The sequence below is a fragment of the Belonocnema kinseyi genome, chromosome 9 (genome assembly GCF_010883055.1).
Source record: "Belonocnema kinseyi isolate 2016_QV_RU_SX_M_011 chromosome 9, B_treatae_v1, whole genome shotgun sequence".
Lineage (NCBI taxonomy): Eukaryota > Metazoa > Arthropoda > Insecta > Hymenoptera > Cynipidae > Belonocnema > Belonocnema kinseyi.
This window is the reverse complement of record NC_046665.1, coordinates 103,392,743-103,411,505: the sequence shown is the minus strand read 5'-3', so window position 1 is coordinate 103,411,505 and position 18,763 is coordinate 103,392,743. Positions and strand designations below refer to the sequence as shown.

At 25.4% G+C, this 18,763-nt stretch overlaps 1 protein-coding gene across 1 annotated transcript; it reads left to right on the top strand.

Annotated features, from left to right (window-relative positions):
* The first annotated feature begins 954 nt into the window (after positions 1-954).
* On the top strand, positions 955-11,811 carry LOC117179996 (protein sly1 homolog). Its single transcript, XM_033372267.1, has 2 exons — positions 955-1,803; positions 10,379-11,811. The coding sequence occupies exons 1-2, from the start codon at positions 1,200-1,202 to the stop codon at positions 11,659-11,661; spliced, it is 1,887 nt and encodes a 628-aa protein (XP_033228158.1). The 5' UTR covers positions 955-1,199; the 3' UTR covers positions 11,662-11,811.
* The last annotated feature ends 6,952 nt before the right edge of the window (positions 11,812-18,763 follow it).

The window sequence follows — 18,763 nt, the reverse complement described above, 5'->3', positions numbered from 1 at the left end:
AATTATTTTAAAAATATGATCAAATATTTATAAAACATTTGAAATATTTCGCAAAGATTTCACAAGCATTAAAATAATTTCCCTGAGATATCAAGAAGATTTGAAAGGGTTCGCAAAGAGCTTGGATGGATATCAAAGATTTCATAGACTCTAATGATTTTTTAAAGATTGCAACAATTACAATTTTTAAAAATATTTTAAAAGGATTTCAATTAATTCCCAAATATTTCAAATAATTTCAAACATATTAGCAAATATTTATAAACTGTTTCAAATATTTCGCAAATATTTCGGATAGATTATTAATATTTCACAGAGACATAAATTATTTCCCAAATATTTTAGGTAGATTTTTGGAGAAATTAAAACGATCTGATGAATTTGATAATTAAATTTCAGAGAGGGGCAAAGCAATACTTTGTCCCTCCCTTAGCGATTCCTGGTTAATTTCTGAATAGTGATATTCTAATATTGTTCAATGTTATGTGGCAATTAAATCTACGAAATAAATGTAAAAGACTTTTTTAGAACAAGATTATTGTTTTTTTTGTCCAAAACTCTTCTTCTTTGTATTAATAAAAGAAGATTAAATAATTATCACAAAACGCCACCTAACGTCAATTTGATTTACTCATCTATCCAAAATTCACAAGCAGAAACTCATCTGTCAGTTGTTCCGAAGGCGTCTAGAAATCTAGTAATTTTTTCGAAAAATGAGTTTTAGTTTAAATGAAATTGTGGACAAATGAATACCTACCATGCATTTACTAATAATTCATTATAAATATTAAATTTTAATGTTTATACTATTCAAAGTCAGCGCGCCAAAAGTAACCAATCGGGTTGCCGGAGCGACACAAGCGCACTTTAAAAAGTTCTTAAAAGAGTGTGAATTGTGTTTAACACTTCAGGTTACGTTTTCACGTCGTGACCTAATAAAAATTCTCCCTGTGATTGGTCTTGACGACAATTTCTGGTCAAAAATTCGTTTCATAAAAGCAACAACCTAAAGTGTCTAAAAATAAACAAAATCTGTGAAACTGCTTTTAGCCGAAGTGAAGACGTGGAGACATGTCAAAAGTAAACGATGCACTCCTAACCTCAACCATCTGTCACTTTTCGTGAAAAAATCATCTCGAAAGTACAACATTCCACAAAAAATCTCACTAGCATCCCAAAATATTGATCTCCAATAAAAAATGTCGACGCTCCGAGAAAAACAGATAAACGCCCTGAAGCAGATGTTGAATCTGAACGGCCAGGATTCAAAAAGTGACATGCCAATTTGGAAAGTTTTAGTCTACGATCGGGTAGGACAGGACATAATATCACCCCTATTATCAGTAAAAGAACTTCGAGAACTTGGAATTACTCTCCACATGCAACTGCACTCTGACAGAGATCCAATTCCGGAAGTTCCAGCAATTTATTTCTGTTCGCCTTCAGAGGAAAATCTAGTTCGTATCGGTCAGGATCTTCAGAATGGTTTGTACGATATTTACCACCTCAATTTTATATCCCCTATATCGAGGCAAAAAATGGAAGATTTAGCCTCCGCTGCGGTTCAAAGTGGAGCAGTCGCTAACATCCAGAAGGTGTTCGACCAATATTTAAACTTCATCACCCTGGAGGAAGATTTCTTCGTCCTGCGACACCAAAACAGTGACGCAATCTCCTATCATGCTATAAATCGAGGAGAAATGAAGGATACGGAAATGGAACTTATCATAGACAACATCGTCGATGGTCTCTTCTCCGTGTTTGTCACCCTGGGTAACGTTCCGATAATTCGATGTCCAAAAGGTAACTTTCTACTATAAATCATGTTCCTGATTTTTTTAATGGCTCCTGGTTTTTAAATTTTTTTATGTCCTGATTTTTCATGCCCGAAAACGAAAATTCACTATTTTTATTGCACTATACAATTCAATTTAAAACAAATTACATTTTTTGTAAAATTAGTTATTTTTTATTTTTTTTGTACAAATTGAGTTATTTGATAGAAAATTGAACTTTTCTACTTTTGGTACAAATCATTTTAATAATTTTAATTAAAATTTTGAATTATTTTCGAATTTTTGTAAGTACTTTTAAACATCGTTTAAAATTATTCAAATTCTTCCTAAAGTTTTTTTTTTTAATCTAGCAAAATTAAATATATTTCCTTAAAATCATCCGGATTCATTTTCAATTTTTCTAGGACTCTTAAGAAAATGTTTTTTTATTATTTTGAAGCCTTTCATTATTCTTGAAAAGGCTCTAAATTTTATTTTTAAAATATTTATGAAATGTTTGTTCAATTGTTGTGGAATCGTTGAAATTTTTCGAAATATTTTTTATCCTTTTTTTTCAGGCTGGCCGTTTTAATTAAAGAAAAAATTTCCGGTTCGCAAACATTTTTCATGGACAATGACAGTAAAAAATCGAACTTTAATGCTAAACATTTTTCCATTTAAAGTAATAAAAACTGATATTCAAATTATTTTAAGTAATTTTAAACGAGAAACATTAAAAATTGAACGATTACATTTTTTTATAAATTGAAAAATTCTTAAATCAGAAGTTACATTATTTTAATTTTAAATAGTTTTAAAAATCCTTAAAAAGCTTCAAATCTTTAAAAAGTGTACATCTTGTTTTACCTGTTTTTAAATTTAGAAGTATTTTTGAAATTTTTTCAGAACTTCTAAACATCTTTTAAAATTATCGGATATTTTCTGAATATTTTGTAAAAAATCTTGCAAAATAAAAAATGGTTTTCAATTGATCTAGGGGTCTTAAGAAAATGATTTTTATTCTTTGGAAGTTATTTACAAGTCTTAAAAAGGTTCTAAATTTTTTTTCGAGATCTGCAAAAATCTGTAAAATCTGTCATTTTTCATTTTCAAATTTTAGACTAAAACAATATTTTTAATTTAAAGAAAGATTTTAATTATTAATATATTATTTTGAAGTTTTTTTTTTAATTGAAAATAGTTTTTTAAGTTTCAATCTGGCGTTAAAATCATTTAAGACAACAACTATGAAAATGAATTTTCTACAAAAAAGTTGAATTTTATATCAAATTTTTTAATTTTCCACAAAATATCTTAATCCTCAACCAAAATAGTTAAATCATCAACTAAGAAGTTGCATTTTTAACCAAAAAGAGATGAAATTTCTACCAAAAAGTAAATTTCCTACCATGACAAAATTTGCAGTCAAGAATGAAAAATAATGTTAAGCAAATGGTTTTAATTATCAACAAAAAAGATTAATGTTTATAAAAAAAATTTATAGTTGTGCCATTTCTACTATAAAACTTTAATAAAAGATAAAAAACAGTTTGATTTGACCAAAAAGTATATATTTTCCACATGATTAGATTTTAACAAAAAAAAGTTGATTTTCTACAAAAAAAGACGAATTTTCAACAAAAAAAATATCAAACAATTTAATTTCAAAAACAAGAACATGAAATAACAACAAAAAAGTTAATTTACAATTAATCAGTTGCATTTTTTAACAAAATATTTGAATTTGTAGTTTTAAAAAACTTGTTTACGGCAAAACGAATTTTTAATTTAATTTTTTAACTAAAAAAAAAACGAAGTTTCAACTAAAATTATGAATCTTCAACGAAAAAAAAATGAAATTTAAAAAAATTCGTTCAACTTTCAATTAAGGAGTGGAATTTTTAATGAACAATTTTTTTGGTTCAAAATTCTACTTTTTAGTTACAAATTCTACTATTTAAAGATTTAACTATTTTATTGGAAATCAAAGTCTTTTGTTAAAAAGTAATCGTTTTTGGACGAAAAATTATATTGTTTGGCAGAAAATTTATTATTTTTAAATTGAAAATTCATATTTTTTGACTGAACATTCATCTTTTTTTTATTGAAAATTAATTCTTTTTATTTGAAAAGTCTATTATTGTATTTTTGTTTAATAAATAATATCTTTTGCTAAAGAAACAAACTTGTTGTGAAAATTAAACGATTTCTTTGAAAAAGTCATCGTTTTTCGTCGAAAATTTATACTTTTGTAGAAAATTCATATTTTTTGTTGAAAATTTATCTTTTGGTAGAAAAATATTTTTTTTTTAGTTATTGAAAATTCACCTTTTACAATTGAAAGTTAATAATTTTTATGAAAAACTCTACTATTATATTTCTGGTATTTAGTTCAAAATTCTACTTTTCAAAATTAAAAATTCTACTTTTTGGATTGAAAATTCTCTTTTACTTTAAAAATCGTCTTTTTGGGTACAAAATTCAACAATTTGCTAAAAAAAAAACTATCACCTTTTGACTAAAAATTCATCTCTTGTTTACAAATTCTATTTGGTTGAAAATTTAACTTTTTTTTTAAAGTCATCTTCTTTGGTTAAAAATTGATCCTTTGTGATTGAAAGCTAATTATTTTTATTTGAAAAAAATTCTATTTTTATTGTATAATTAATCTAAATTCAACTATTTTCTTAAAAAGTAATCTTTTTTTTATCATATTTCAACTGACTGATTAAAAACTTGTATTTTTGGATAGAAAATCAATCCTTTTGGTGTAAAAATCCTCATTTGTTAAAAGTCATATTTTTTAGTTGAAAATTCTTCCTGTCTGGTTGAAGTTTAATCTTTTTTCTTCGAAAATTCGATCATTTGGTTCAAGATTCGTCGATTAGGAAAGTGTAATAAAAACAGTGTTTGGTGTGCAAGTGGTAATTTTTAATAAAATTGTACTTTTTCAACTGAAAAAAGGTGACAAAATATTTTAAAAAACCCTAAAATAGGAGAAAAAGGTGAGGAATTCCTAACATAGGTGACAAAAATTGAATAGGTGACACAACTGCTTTATTCCTATTTTTAGTTGAAAATTAATTTTTTGTTGAGCAGTCATATTTTTTGTTTGAAAATTGAATTTTTATAAAGAAAATTTGTCTTCTGGTTTGAAGGTTCAATAATTTATATAAACTTTTATTTCATTTTTGAGTGAAAAATCTTTATTTGTCGGAAATTCGTCGTTTTTGGTTTAAAAATACTTTTCTTTTGTTGCATGAATTATTCAATTATTTTGTTGAAAATTTGAGCATTTTGTTAAAGAGTTATCTTTTAAAGTAGAAAAAATTTCATTTTTGAAATAAATGAATACATTTGGGAATTTTTTATTTGGATATGAGACACTGTAATTTCTGATTATGTTTGAGCTAGAAAATAAATTATATTCAACCGCTGATATAACCTGAAGAATGAAAATATTTTAAAAAATCATAAATTCTTATAAATCTACTGAAATATCCTAGGATATATCAAATCCTTTAAAATCTCATATTATATTAATGTAATCAATTGGAAATTCCTTGGAACATTTTTAAATATTTATCCTTAAAAATGTTTTGAAATATCTTAGAATTTTGTACAGTTTCAGATTGAAATTTAAAAAAGAGAAAAGTTTCAAAACATTAAATATTGAAATGTTTGTAGATTGGAGTTTTGAAAATGGGATAAAAAATTCAAAATGTTCGAAATTTTAATTTCAAAAATTTTCAACTATGAAATATGAATAATTTTCAACTCGATGGGATTCAAGTCTTCAAAATTTGAATTGTAAACTTCGAAGTTTATTTACAAAAAATTAGTAATCAAAAATAAATTGAAAGCGTTCAAAATTTAAAAGTATGTTAAAAAAAATATATATAATTTTATATTTACATACAAAAATCGTTTTAGAAATAGTTAAAATTTTATTCGGGTAATTTATATTAACACTTTAATTTAATAGTTTAACTAATCTAAAAACATTAGAATTTTTTATATTTTGAAATTTATCTGTTTTCTAAATTTCAATCAGAAATAATTTCATTCAGAGATTGCCCAATTGAACAACTTACATTTGGAGTTTGAACGTTTTCAATTTATTTATGATTAATAATTTTTTATAAATAAACTGCGAAGATTAAAATTCCAAATTTGAAGACTTGAATCCCATCGAGTTGAAAATTATTCTTATTGAATAGTTGAAAATTTTTGAAAATTAAATTTTGAAAGCTTTGAATTTTTATATAATCCCATTTTCAAAACTCTGTTCCACAAACATTTCAATATTTAACGTTTTGAAACTTACCTCTCTTTTAAATTTCAATCTGAAGCTTTACAAAGTTTCAAGAGATTTCAGAAGATTTATAACGATTTTAAATGTTTGAGGATTTTTTTTAATATGTCAAGGAATTTTCAATTGATTTTTCTAATTTACAAGAGTTTCAATGAATTAAACAAATTTTATAAGGGTTATTTAAAAAAATTCAGAAGTACTTTAGAACTCTTTAAAAAAAGTTTTAGGTATTTAAAAATATTTTTTAAGATTTGAAAAATTTGAGACAATTTGAAAATATTCCAACGAATTTTCAATTGATTCTATTAATTTAATATGATATTTTAAAAGAATTTTTAAATTTTCAGAGATGTTTTAAATTTTCAAGGAATTTTCAAGATCTTTAAAAAATTTCAAAAGATTTTTTAGGAATTTAAGTATTTGAGGATGTTTTAAAATATGTCAAGGAATTTTCAATTTATTTTGATAATGTACAGAAATTTCAAAGGATAAAAAAATATTTAAAGGGTTATTTAAAAAAATCAAAAGTACTTTAGAAATCTTAAAAAAGAGTTCTGGGTATTTCAAAAGAGTCTTTTGAAATTTTTTGAAGCTCTTGAAAATTCCTTGAAAATTTCAAAATTCTCTGAAATATTTAAAATCTTTTAAAATATCATATTAAATTACTATAATTAATTGAAAATTCCTTGGAATCTCTTAAAATTCTCTCAAATTGTTCAAATCTTTAAAAATCTTTTGAAATACCTAGAACCTTTTTTAAAGATTTCTAAAGTACTTTTGATTTTTTTTTTAATCACCCTTTAAATATTTTTTTTATCCTCTGAAATGTCTGTAAATTATCAAAATAAATTGAAAATTCCTTGACATATTTTAAAACATCCTCAAATACTTAAAATCCCTAAAAATCTTTTGAAATTTTTTAAAGCTCTTGAAAATTTCTTGAAAATTTTAAAATTCTCTGAAATATTCTCTAAAGAATTTTAAGTATTTGAGGATGTTTTAAAAGATGTCAAGGAATTTTCAATTTATTTTGATAATTTACAGAAATTTCAAAGAATAAAAAAATATATTTGAAGGGTTATTTAAAAAAATTCAAAAGTACGTTAGAAATCTTTAAAAAAAGTTCTAGGTATTTCAAAAGATTTTTAAGGATTTGAAAAATTTGAAAGAATTTGGAAAGATTCCAAGAATTTTCAATTGATTATAGTAATCTAATATGAGATTTTAAAAGATTTTAAATATTTCAGAGAATTTTTAAATTTTCAAGGAATTTTCAAGAGCTTTAAAAAATTTCAAGAAATTTCAAAAGATTTTTGAGGATTTTAAGTATTTGAGGGTATTTTAAAAATTGCAAGGAATTTTCAAGAGCTTTGAAAAATTTCATGATTTAACATTAATTTTTCGTATAGAAAATTATTCTTGGTGGAAAATAAATTTCTATTGTGCAAAGTTCATATATTTTATTAAAAATGCCTTTTTTTAGTGTACAATTCACTTTTTGGGGTGAAAATTTAACTTTTTGTTTAAAAATTTAACTATTTTGTTGAAAACAATTGAAACAAATTTTTTTTTAAATTTATGTATTTTATTCAAAATTGTTTGGTTTCAGAAAAATAATTGTTTTAGTTGAAAGTTAAACTATTTCTATTAAAACATAGTCAAATAGTCATTAATATTAATATAATATTTTATAATTATAATATTGACATCAATAATATACACAATAGTAATAATATCCATATGACATACACCTGAAAAATATAACCTCAAAATCGTCAATTTCTTTAATTTCTTTCAAATGGGGATCGAGATATAAATAGAACACCACCGAAGTTTTCCGAAGCTTTCAGATCGGCAATCATCGTGCAGCAGAAATTTAGGCTCCATTTGGCAGCTCTGGTTAAAGCGCAAATAATTGGCTGGGTATTATATACCCAGTATGCCCTTTAAGGGAGCAACCAGGTTTGAAAATTTCAAAAAATAGAATTTTTTCTTTTTCAGTCCCTATGTATCTTTAGAAATAAGGTAGAAACCTTTTTTGACCTTAGAGCGTACCAGAAGTGGCCGAAAAATGAATTACTTCGAAAGGCCTCGAGCGGTCAGAACGCACAATTTTTCGTACTTCAAACTTTAAACGCGTTTATCTCGAAACGCGTTTTTTTTGGGGCCGTCACCACGATTCCAGCCGATCTACTGGGCCCATTTCATTCAAATTTTTTTGAAAATATTCAGAAAAGACTTGGCTATCGCATGAAACTCGGTCTTTATTCATCATTAATGTTTATTAACAATTTGATCTAATTAATGTTTAAAAAAAGTGAGAAAAAAACGAAAAATCACAAACACTTTCACAATTTGTTTATTAATTAATATGTTTTCATAATTGAGGTTCATGCTATAACCATTTATGTGCTCTTTACGAAAAATTTTGGCTTTTGTGTTTCAGATGACGCAAAGTTGAAAAATCATGGCGACCGTTTTTCAACATAGCGTCATCAGATCGCCCAGAAATTGGCCGGATATTGATGATTATTAAAAAATAAATTTTTTCCGTTAGTTAATAACATGCCTTACGACATACTGAAAAGTTGTAAATGTTAAATAAAATTAAATAACAAAAAAACGTTGTTGAAAAAAGGCCATTGAAACCTGGCTACCCCCTTAAGGGTTAAGGGCATGTGATACTTAGAAAATTTTCGATTTTACCAGTTTTAGGTTACCCCAGTTATTTTCTAGAATAATAAATATTTTGTCTTAAAAATTTGGGAAATGCTAGCGGACATGCTAACGGACGTCCCCACAAACGGTTTTTGTGGATTAATTCAAAAAAGTTTTAATTTAGCAAAATGTGATTAAGGGCATGTGATACTTAGAAAATTGTCGATTTTACCAGTTTCAGGTTTCGACGGCTTTTTTTCTTTAATAATCAATATTTTGTCTTAAAAATTTGGGACATGATAGCGACCATGCCAATGGACGTCCCCACACACTTTTTTTTGATTAAATTAAAAAAAGTTTTAATTTAGCAAAATCTGATTTATTTGCATAGCGCTTAGGAATTAGTATAGATTTTACCAGTTTTAGGTTCCGACGGCTTTTTTTCTAGAATAATCAATATTTTGTCTTAAAAATTTGGGAAATGATAGCGAACATGCTAACGGACGTCCCCACACACTTTATTTGTGTTTATTTTAAAAAAAATTTTGATATTGCTAACAACGTATGTACATTTGGAGATTATGTATTTTACAATTCTTCTGTGCGTTACTTCCAAACTACACAATATTTTTGGCCGAAAACTTTGGACTTGCAAATAATCATAGTAACCAATCTCCCGGAACTAACCCTTTTTGCAGGCAATCAAAAAAGTTTATTTCATAAATAATTTCCAGATTATCGGAAAGGAAAACGACGTAACCTCAAAATAATACATATGGATAAAATTTTTATTTAGCACAATAAATATTTTTGTTATTATCCCCCAAAAAAGAGTCCGGGGACGTCCGTTATGATATTTTATAGCATCTCCGAATTCAGTTTTTAAAAATTTTCATTTTTGTGGAAAAAAAGCCGGGGAAACTGTAAGTATCACATGTCTTTAATTTGCATAGCGCTTAGGAATTAGTATCGATTTTTTCAGTGTTGGATTCCCTCGGATTTTTTCCTAGGGTAAGAAATATTTTGTGGTCAAAATCTGGGAAATGATAGCGAACATGCTAACGGACATCCCCGCACACTTTTTTTGTGTTTATTTTTCAAAAAAATTTTGATTTTGCTAACAACGTGTGTATATTTCGAGGTTATGTGTGTTACAATTTTCCCGATCGTTACTTCCAAACTACACAATATTTTTGGCCGAAAACGTTGGACTTACAAATAAACATAGTAACTAATCTCCCGAAACTAACCTTGTTTGCAGGCAATTAAAGAAGTTTTTTCATCAATAATTTTCAAATTATCGGAAAGGCATAGATAAAAAAACGACGTAACCTCAAAATAATGCATAACATTTTTATTTAGCACAATAAATTTTGTTATTATCCCTCAAAAAAGAGTCCGGGGACGTCCGTTATGATATTTTATAGTATCTTCGAATTCAGTTTTTAAAAATTTTCATTTTTGTATCAAAAAAGCCGGGGGTACTGTACCCGATGGACGACACGACGAAGAATCACATGCCCTTAAGAATTCTAGACGGGGCTGCCCTATTATAATCAATGTGCTACAATAATAAATTGATTTGCAGTAATTTTCAATTAATTGTAATTTTCAAATTCAACTTTTTCAGGTAACGCAGCTGAAATGGTTTCCAAAAAGCTAGATAAGAGGCTGCGAGAAAACGTCTGGAATTCCAGAAACAGTCTCTTTCAAAACGAGGGTTTTAAATCCGAACCGATGAGTTTTCAAAGGCCTCTGCTGATAGTTCTCGATAGAAATAGCGACATCGCAACACCGTTTCACCACACCTGGACATATCAAGCTCTAGCTCACGACGTTCTAGAATTATCCTTGAATCGGTTGATCATCGAGGAAAGTACAGGAAGATCTCCGGCAGGAAGTGCCCGTTACAAAACCAGGATTTGCGAACTGAACAATTCGGATCGATTCTGGTCGCAGCACAAGGGCAGTCCATTTCCCAGGGTGGCCGAGGCAGTTCAAGAGGAACTGGAACAATATCGAGTTTTTGAGCACGAGGTCAAGGATCTCAAATCATCGATGGGAGGTGACGATGACCTGGAAACTGAAGGTCTTATGGTTTCGAGTAACACAGCTAGACTCACCAGTGCCGTAAATTCGCTTCCTCAACTCCTCGAGATGAAGCGATTAATCGACATGCACACGACAATAGCGACCGGAATTTTGAATTCGATTAAATCTCGACGACTCGACACCTTCTTCGAGATCGAGGAGAAAATTATGAGCAAGCAAACACTCGATGGTGGAATTTTGGACATTATTAACGATCCCGAGTGTGGATTGCCGGAAGATAAACTGAGACTCTTCATCATTTACTATCTCCTCACGAACATTTCCGACTCGGAGTACAATAAATACGAAGCGGCTTTGACGATTGCTGGCTGCGATTTGAGTCCTCTGACGTATATCAGAAGGTGGCGAAATTTCATGAAGATTTCGGGCTACCAGAATAATTACGAGGGCGGAGGTACGAAAACTGTTAGCATGTTTTCGAAACTGATGAGTCAGGGATCGTCGTTTGTGATGGAGGGAGTGAAGAATCTGGTGGTGAAGAAACACAATTTGCCCTTTACGAGAATTGTGGATGAGTTGATAGAAATGAGGCAATCGTCGCAAACTAGCGACTATTGTTATCTTGATCCGAAGCAAGTGAAGAATGTGGATCAGGCGCCAAAAACTAAAACGGAATTCCACGAGGCTATTGTTTTTGTCGTGGGTGGAGGAAATTATATTGAGTATCAGAATCTGATGGACTATGTTAAAACGAAAACTAGTGGGGGGATGAACAAGAAAATTATTTATGGGTCTACTACTCTTCTCAATGCAAAACAGTTTCTTGAGCAATTTTCCCTGCTTGGTCAGGATGCTCAATAGGGGGAAGGTGAATGGATTTTCGTTTAGGGAAAGACTGCAGTTGTATTATTGAGGGAAGCAATTTATTGTAAATTAGGAGAGAAGGATATTTGTAAAGTAATTTGTAAACATGTTTTCAAGTTAATTGTAATAAAATTTAATTAAATTTTATTTTCGGTGAAAAATGAATACTCTTTTCTGCTCAGATTCGGTAGATTGTGTCTAAAATATAATTTTCTTGTATAAAATGCTCTTAAGACAGGGGAAATGGAGTGATTTTTTAAACATTTCGAAAGATTTACAAAATTATCAATAAATGATCCTTAAGATTTTTGTAAAGTAATTTCTTTAATTTGCTTTAATTTTTGGTAAAATAATTGCTTGGTTATTAATTAATCTGTTTTGGTTTAGAATTCAATTATTTTCTTGAAAATTTGTATTTTTAAGATGAATTCAACTGCCAGTTCTTCGAAATTAATTTTTTTTTTCATCAAAATTTAAATATTTTATTCAAAATTCATACTTTCGGCAAAAAATTAAATTACTTAGTACAAAATTATTTTTCCAACTAAAAGAAGAATAGCTAAATTTTCTCTTAAACAAATATATGAATTTTCATTTAAATAGTCGAACTTGAAAACGTCTAAATTAATTTTATATAAAAAAACGAATTTTCAACAAATTACATTAGTTTTTAACCATACCGTCAAATTTTCAAACAATAAGATTAATTTTATACTCAAAAAGACGCATTTTAAACAAAATACATCAATTTTCAACAAAATAATTAAATTTTTAACAAAAAATGCGAATTTTCTAGTAAGAATCTTAATTTTCGACAAAAAAATTGATTTTCAACGAAGTAGTTCCATTTTCAACTAAAAAAGATAAAATTTCCACCAAAAATGGAAAAGTTCAATTTTCTATCAGACAGCTAAATTTTAGCAAAATTTTTTAACAAGTAGTGGAATTTTGGAGCAAGAAGATTATTTTCTATGAAAAAACTCGAATTTTTTAACAAAATACATAAAATTTCAACAAATATTATTTTTTGTCAAAAAATCGAATATTCAAGCAAGAAAATTTATGTTATATAATAAAAAATAATATTTTTTGACCAAATACATCAATTTTTAATCAAAGAGTTGAATTTTTAGCAAAATAATTCAGCAATGAAAAAGTTAAATTTTCTAGCAAGAATGTTTATTTTCCATAAAAAAAAAACGAATTTTCAATCAAACACATGAATTTTCAAACTAAAAAATATAAATTTTACACCAAAAATGGAAAAATTGAATTTTCACAAAAATTTTGAAACAAATAGTGGAATTTTGAAGCAAGAAGATTATTTTATACCAAAAAAACTTGATTTTTTTTTTTACAAAATACACGAAATTTTAACAAATATAATTAATTTTCGGCCAAATACATATATATTAAACTAAATAGTTGAATTTTGAACAAAATAATTCAGTTCTCAATAAAAAAGTTAAATTTTCTAAGAACAAAAAAAAACGAATTTTAATCAAATACATGAATATTTAAATTCAAAAAGATAAATTTTCCACCAAAAATGGACAAATTAACTTTTCTGTCAAACAATTACATTTTTGAAAAAATTTTAAATTAAGTAGAGGAATGTGGAAGCAAGGAGATTATTTCCTACCAAAAAAACTCGAATCTTTTAATAAAATAAATAACATTTCAACAAATGTAATTATTTTTTGGCCAAAAACTCGGATTTTCAAGCAAGAAAATTGATATTATATATAAAAAAAATTTTGAACAAATACATGAATTTCCAACCAAATAGTTGAATTTTCAGCAAAATAATTCAGTTCTGAATAAAAAATTTTAATTTTCTAGCAAGAAACCTAATTTTCCATAAAAAACGAATTTTAATCAAATACATAAATATTTACATTAAAAAAGATAAATTTTCCACCAAAAATGGATAAATTAAATTTTCTGTGAAAAAATTACATTTGTACAAAAATTTTGAAACAAGTGGTGGAATTTTGAAGCAAGAATATTATTTCCTATCAAAAGAACTCGAATATTTTAAACAAAATACATAAAATTTCAACAAATATTATTTTTGGTCAAAAAGTCGAATTTTCAAGCAAGAAAATTTATTATATCCAAAGCGCGAATTTTTGAAAAAATACATCAATTTTTAACGAAATAGTTAAATTTTCAACTAAATACTTCAGTTATTAACAAAAAAAAGCGAATTTTCTAGCAAGAATCTTAATTTTCGACAAAAAAAAAATTTAACGAAGTACCTTTTCCTACCAAAAAGCTCGAATTTTGTAACAAAATACATCAAGTTTCAACAAATTTGATCAATTTTTAACCAAACAGTCGAGTTTTCAAGCAAGAAAATTTATGTTATATTCAAAAAAACGAATTTTTGACCAAACACATACATTTTCAAACAAAATGTTTGAATTTTCAGCAAAATAATTGCACCAAAAATGGAAAAGTTAAATTTTCTGTTAAATAATTAAATTTTTAACAAAACTTTGAAACAAATAGTGGAATTTCGAAGCAAGAAGATTATTTTCTATCAAAAAACTCGAATTTTTAATAAAATACATGAAAATTCAACAAATAGAATTATTTTTTGGCCAAACAGTCGAATTTTTAAAGGAGAAAATTGATATTATATTCAAAAACCGATTTTTTTACCAAATACATAAATTTTCAATGAAATAGTTAAATTTTCAACAAAATTCTTCAGTTTTTAACAAAAAACGCGAATTTTCTAGGAAGAATTTTAATTTTCGACAAAAAAATTCATTTTCAACGAAGTAGTTCAATTTACAACTAAACGAGATAAATTTTCCACGAAAAATGGAAAAATTCAATTTTCTATCAAACAACTAAATTTGAGCAAAATTTTAAAACAAGTAGTGGAATGTTTAAGCAAGAAGATTATTTCCTACCAAACAAATAGAATTTTGTAATAAAATACATGAAATTTTAACAAATATAATTAATGTTTGGCCAAATAGTTGAATTTTCAAGCAAGAAAATTTATTTTATATAAAAAAAAATTTTGAACAAATACATTAATTTTCAACCAAATAGTTTAATCTTTAGCAAAATAATTCAGTTTTCAATCAAAAAGTTAAATTTTCTAGCAAGAATCTTCATTTTCCACACAAAAAAAACGAATTTTCAATCAAACATATGAATTTTTAAACTAAAAATATAAATTTTGCACCAAAAATGGAAAAATTAATTTTTTGGTCAAACAATTAAAGTTTTACCCGAATTTTGGAACAAATAGTAAATTTTTGAAGCAAGAAGGTTATTTTCTACCAAAAAACTCGAATTTTTACAAAAATACACGAAATTTTAACAAATATTATCAATTTTTAATCAAAGAGTCGAATTTTCAAACAAGAAAATTTATGTTATATTCAAAAAACGATTTTTTGACCAAAAACATAAATTTTCAAACAAAATATTTGAATTTTCAGTAAAATAATTCAATTTTCAATCAAAAAGTTGAATTTTCTACCAAGAATCTTTATTTTCCACACAAAAAAAAAGTATTTTCAATCAAATACATGAATTTTCAAACTAAAAATACAAATTTTGCATAAAAAATGAACAAATTAAATTTTCTGTCAAACAATTACATTTTTACCCAAATTTTGAAACAAATAGTGAAATTTTGAAGCAAGAAGATTTTTTCTCTACCAAAAAACTCAAATTAAAGAAAAAATACATGAAATTTTAACAAATATAATTAATTTTGGCCACGCAGTCGAATTTTCAAGCAAGAAAAGTAATATTATATCCAAAAAATGATTTTTTAACGAAATAGTTAAATTTTCAACAAAATGCTTTAGTTTTCAACAAAAAAAAACGCGAATTTTCTAGGAAGAATCTTATTTTTCGACAACAACAAAAAATAATGATTTTCAACAAAGTAGTTTTTTCTACAAAAAAAACTCGAATTTTGTAACAAAATACATAAAGGTTCAACAAATATTATTAATTTTTAACCAAACAATCAAACTTTCAAGCAAGAAAATTTATGTTATATTCAAAAAAACGAATTTTTTACTAAATATATAAATTTTCAAACACAATGTTTGAATTTTCAACAAAATAATTCGGTTTTCAATAAAAAAAAGTTAAGTTTTCCAGTAAGAATCTTTATTTTCGAGATAAAAAAAAACGAATTTTCAGTCAAATACATGAATTTTCCAACTAAAAAATATAAATATTCCACCAAAAATGTAAAAGTTAAATTTTCTGTTAAATAATTAAATTTTTAACAAAATTTTGAAGCAAGAAAATAGTTTTTTATCAAAAAAACTTGAAATTAAAAAAAAAAATGAATTTTTAACAAATATAATTAATTTTTCGTCAAACAGTCGAATTTTCAAGCAAGAAAATTTATTTTATATCCAAAAAACGAATTTTTGACCAAATACATAAATTTTCAATCCAATATTTGAATTTTCAGCAAAATAATTCATTTCTGAATAAAAAAGTTAAATTTTCTAGCAAGAATCTTTATTTTCCACATAAAGAAGCGAGTTTTCAATCAAATACATGAATTTTCAATCTAAAAATATAAATTTTGCACCAAAAGTGGAACAATTAAATTTTCTGTCGAACAATTAAATTTTTACCAAAATATTGAATCAGATAGGAAAATTTTGAAGCAAGAAGGTTATTTTCTATAAAAAAAAACTCGAATTTTTTAAAAAAATACATGAAATTTTAATAAATATAATTATTTTTGGGCCAAACAGTCGAATTTTCAAGCAAGAAAATTTATGTTATATCCAAAACACGAACTTTTGACAAAATACATAGATTTTTTACCAATTAGTTGAATTTTCATCAAAATTATTCAATTTTGGATCAAAAACTTACATTTTCTTTTTGTATGAAAAATTTATCTTTTTGGATAGAAAATTCATTTTCTTTGGTAGAAAGGTTAAAAATTCAACTGTCTGAAAAATTCGTCATTTTGTCTGAAAACTTGAACTATTTGGTTGAAAATGCTACTCTTTTTCTTTGAAGTTTAATATTTTTTGTTTGAAAATTCGACCATTTGGTCGAAAATTCATCTTTTTAGTTTAAAATTTACTGAAGATTTCAAGTCGAAATTGCATTTTCAAAATATTAAAGGTGAAAAGTAAAATTTTTTAGAAGAAAGTTAGTTGCCTTTAAAACACGAAAAGATGAATCTTTATCAAAAAAATTTATTTTTAACCCGAAACAATATTTTTAACCAAATAAGGTTTCATTCTTAAACAAAAGAAGTTTGAAAATAAATCAAATAGTAGTTGAAGTTTCAAGACAAAAATACGGATTTATCAAAAAGTCATTAAATTTTCAACCAAGAAAGATATAGTTGTTTAGTAAAGACTCTTTTACCAACAAAAAAATGAATTTTCTATTCAAAAGGACGAAATTTTTGTAAAAAAATATGATTTTTTTTTCACAAACCTTACATTTTTAAATAATAAATATGTATTGAAATAGTTGTATTTTCAAGCAAGTTGGACAAATTTATTAACAAAATAGTTGATTTTTCCACGAAATAGTTACATTTTTTACAAAAAAAATGACTTCAACAAAATAGTTAAATTTTTCACAAAATGGTTAAATTTTCGACCAAAAAACTATGACTTAACAAAATTGTTAAACTTTCATGCCAAAAGTAAATTTTTCTGCAAAACAGTTACATTTTAAACATGAAAATATTAATTTAAAATAAAATGTTAATTTTCAACAAAAGAGTTGCATTTATAACAAAAAAAAAAAAGAAATTTCGAACTAAGAAGAAAAATTTTTGACAAAAAAAAAATTTCATCGAAAACTAGAACAATTAAATTTTCTGTTACAAAATTTAAGTAGAAAAAACGAATTCATTTTAATTTCATCATAATAGTTAAGGTACAAACTAAAAAAGTTAAAGTTTTAACCAAGTAGTTCAAGTTTCAAATAAAAAAGAGAAACGTTCAACGAAAAATTGAAGCGACATTTAAAAACTTAATTTTCAGCCAAATACTCGAATTTCAGATCAAAATAATGTAATTTTTAACCCATTAAGGGGATATTTCAAACCAAAAAGATTAGTTTTCTACGAAGGAATACAAATTTTTACTAAAAAAGACGAATTTTCAACAAAAAATAGAAAACTACATTTTCATTAAAAAAATTTAATTAAGAAAAAGCGAATTTATTTCATTTTCAACCTACAAAGTAGTATTTTCAACTCAAAAAGACGAACGTGCAATAGTTAAATTTTCAAGCCAAAAAGACGAAATTTCTATCAAACATTTGAATTATCAATCAAAAAAGTCAATTGGCAACCAGATAGTTGATTTTTCAATTAAAAATTAGATAAATTTCTAGTGCAGAAAAATAATTTTAAACCAAATAATTGGATTTTCGACAAAATAAGTGAATTTTAATCAAGTAGTTGAATTTTGAAGCCAAAAAGGTGAATTTTCTACAAAACAGATACATTTTCATACCGAAAATATTAATTTTCAATAAAAAAAGTTGATTTCAATTAAAAATTGAACAGTTAAACTGATATTTTATCAATGTAATTTTCAACAACAAAAAAATAATTTTCCACAAAATAAATTAATTTTCAACGAAATAATTAGAATATCAATTAAAAACGATCAATATTTAACAAAAAATGGAACAGTTATATTTTTGGTTTAGAAAATTAATTCTCAACTAAAAAAAAGACAAAATTTTTCTCGAAATACTTGAAAATGGAAAATTGTATATCCAACTAAAAAACGATCAATTTCCAACAAAAAAAAAAACATTTTATAAATAAAAATGATTAAATATTTAGCCAATAAAATTAATGTTTGCTAAGGTAGTTTAAATTTACCAAGTAATTGAATTTATTTTTTATTTATTAATTTCAACAAAATAATTAAATTTTCATGAAAATAGTAGAATTTTAATCAAAAATTATAAATAAAACAACTGAATTTTCAACAAAAACAACAAATTTCAATAAAAAATTTAATTTTTAACCACATATATATTTTTTTAAACTAAAAACGATCAATATTTGAATCAAAAAATGGAACAGTTTAATTTTGAGTTAAGCAAATTA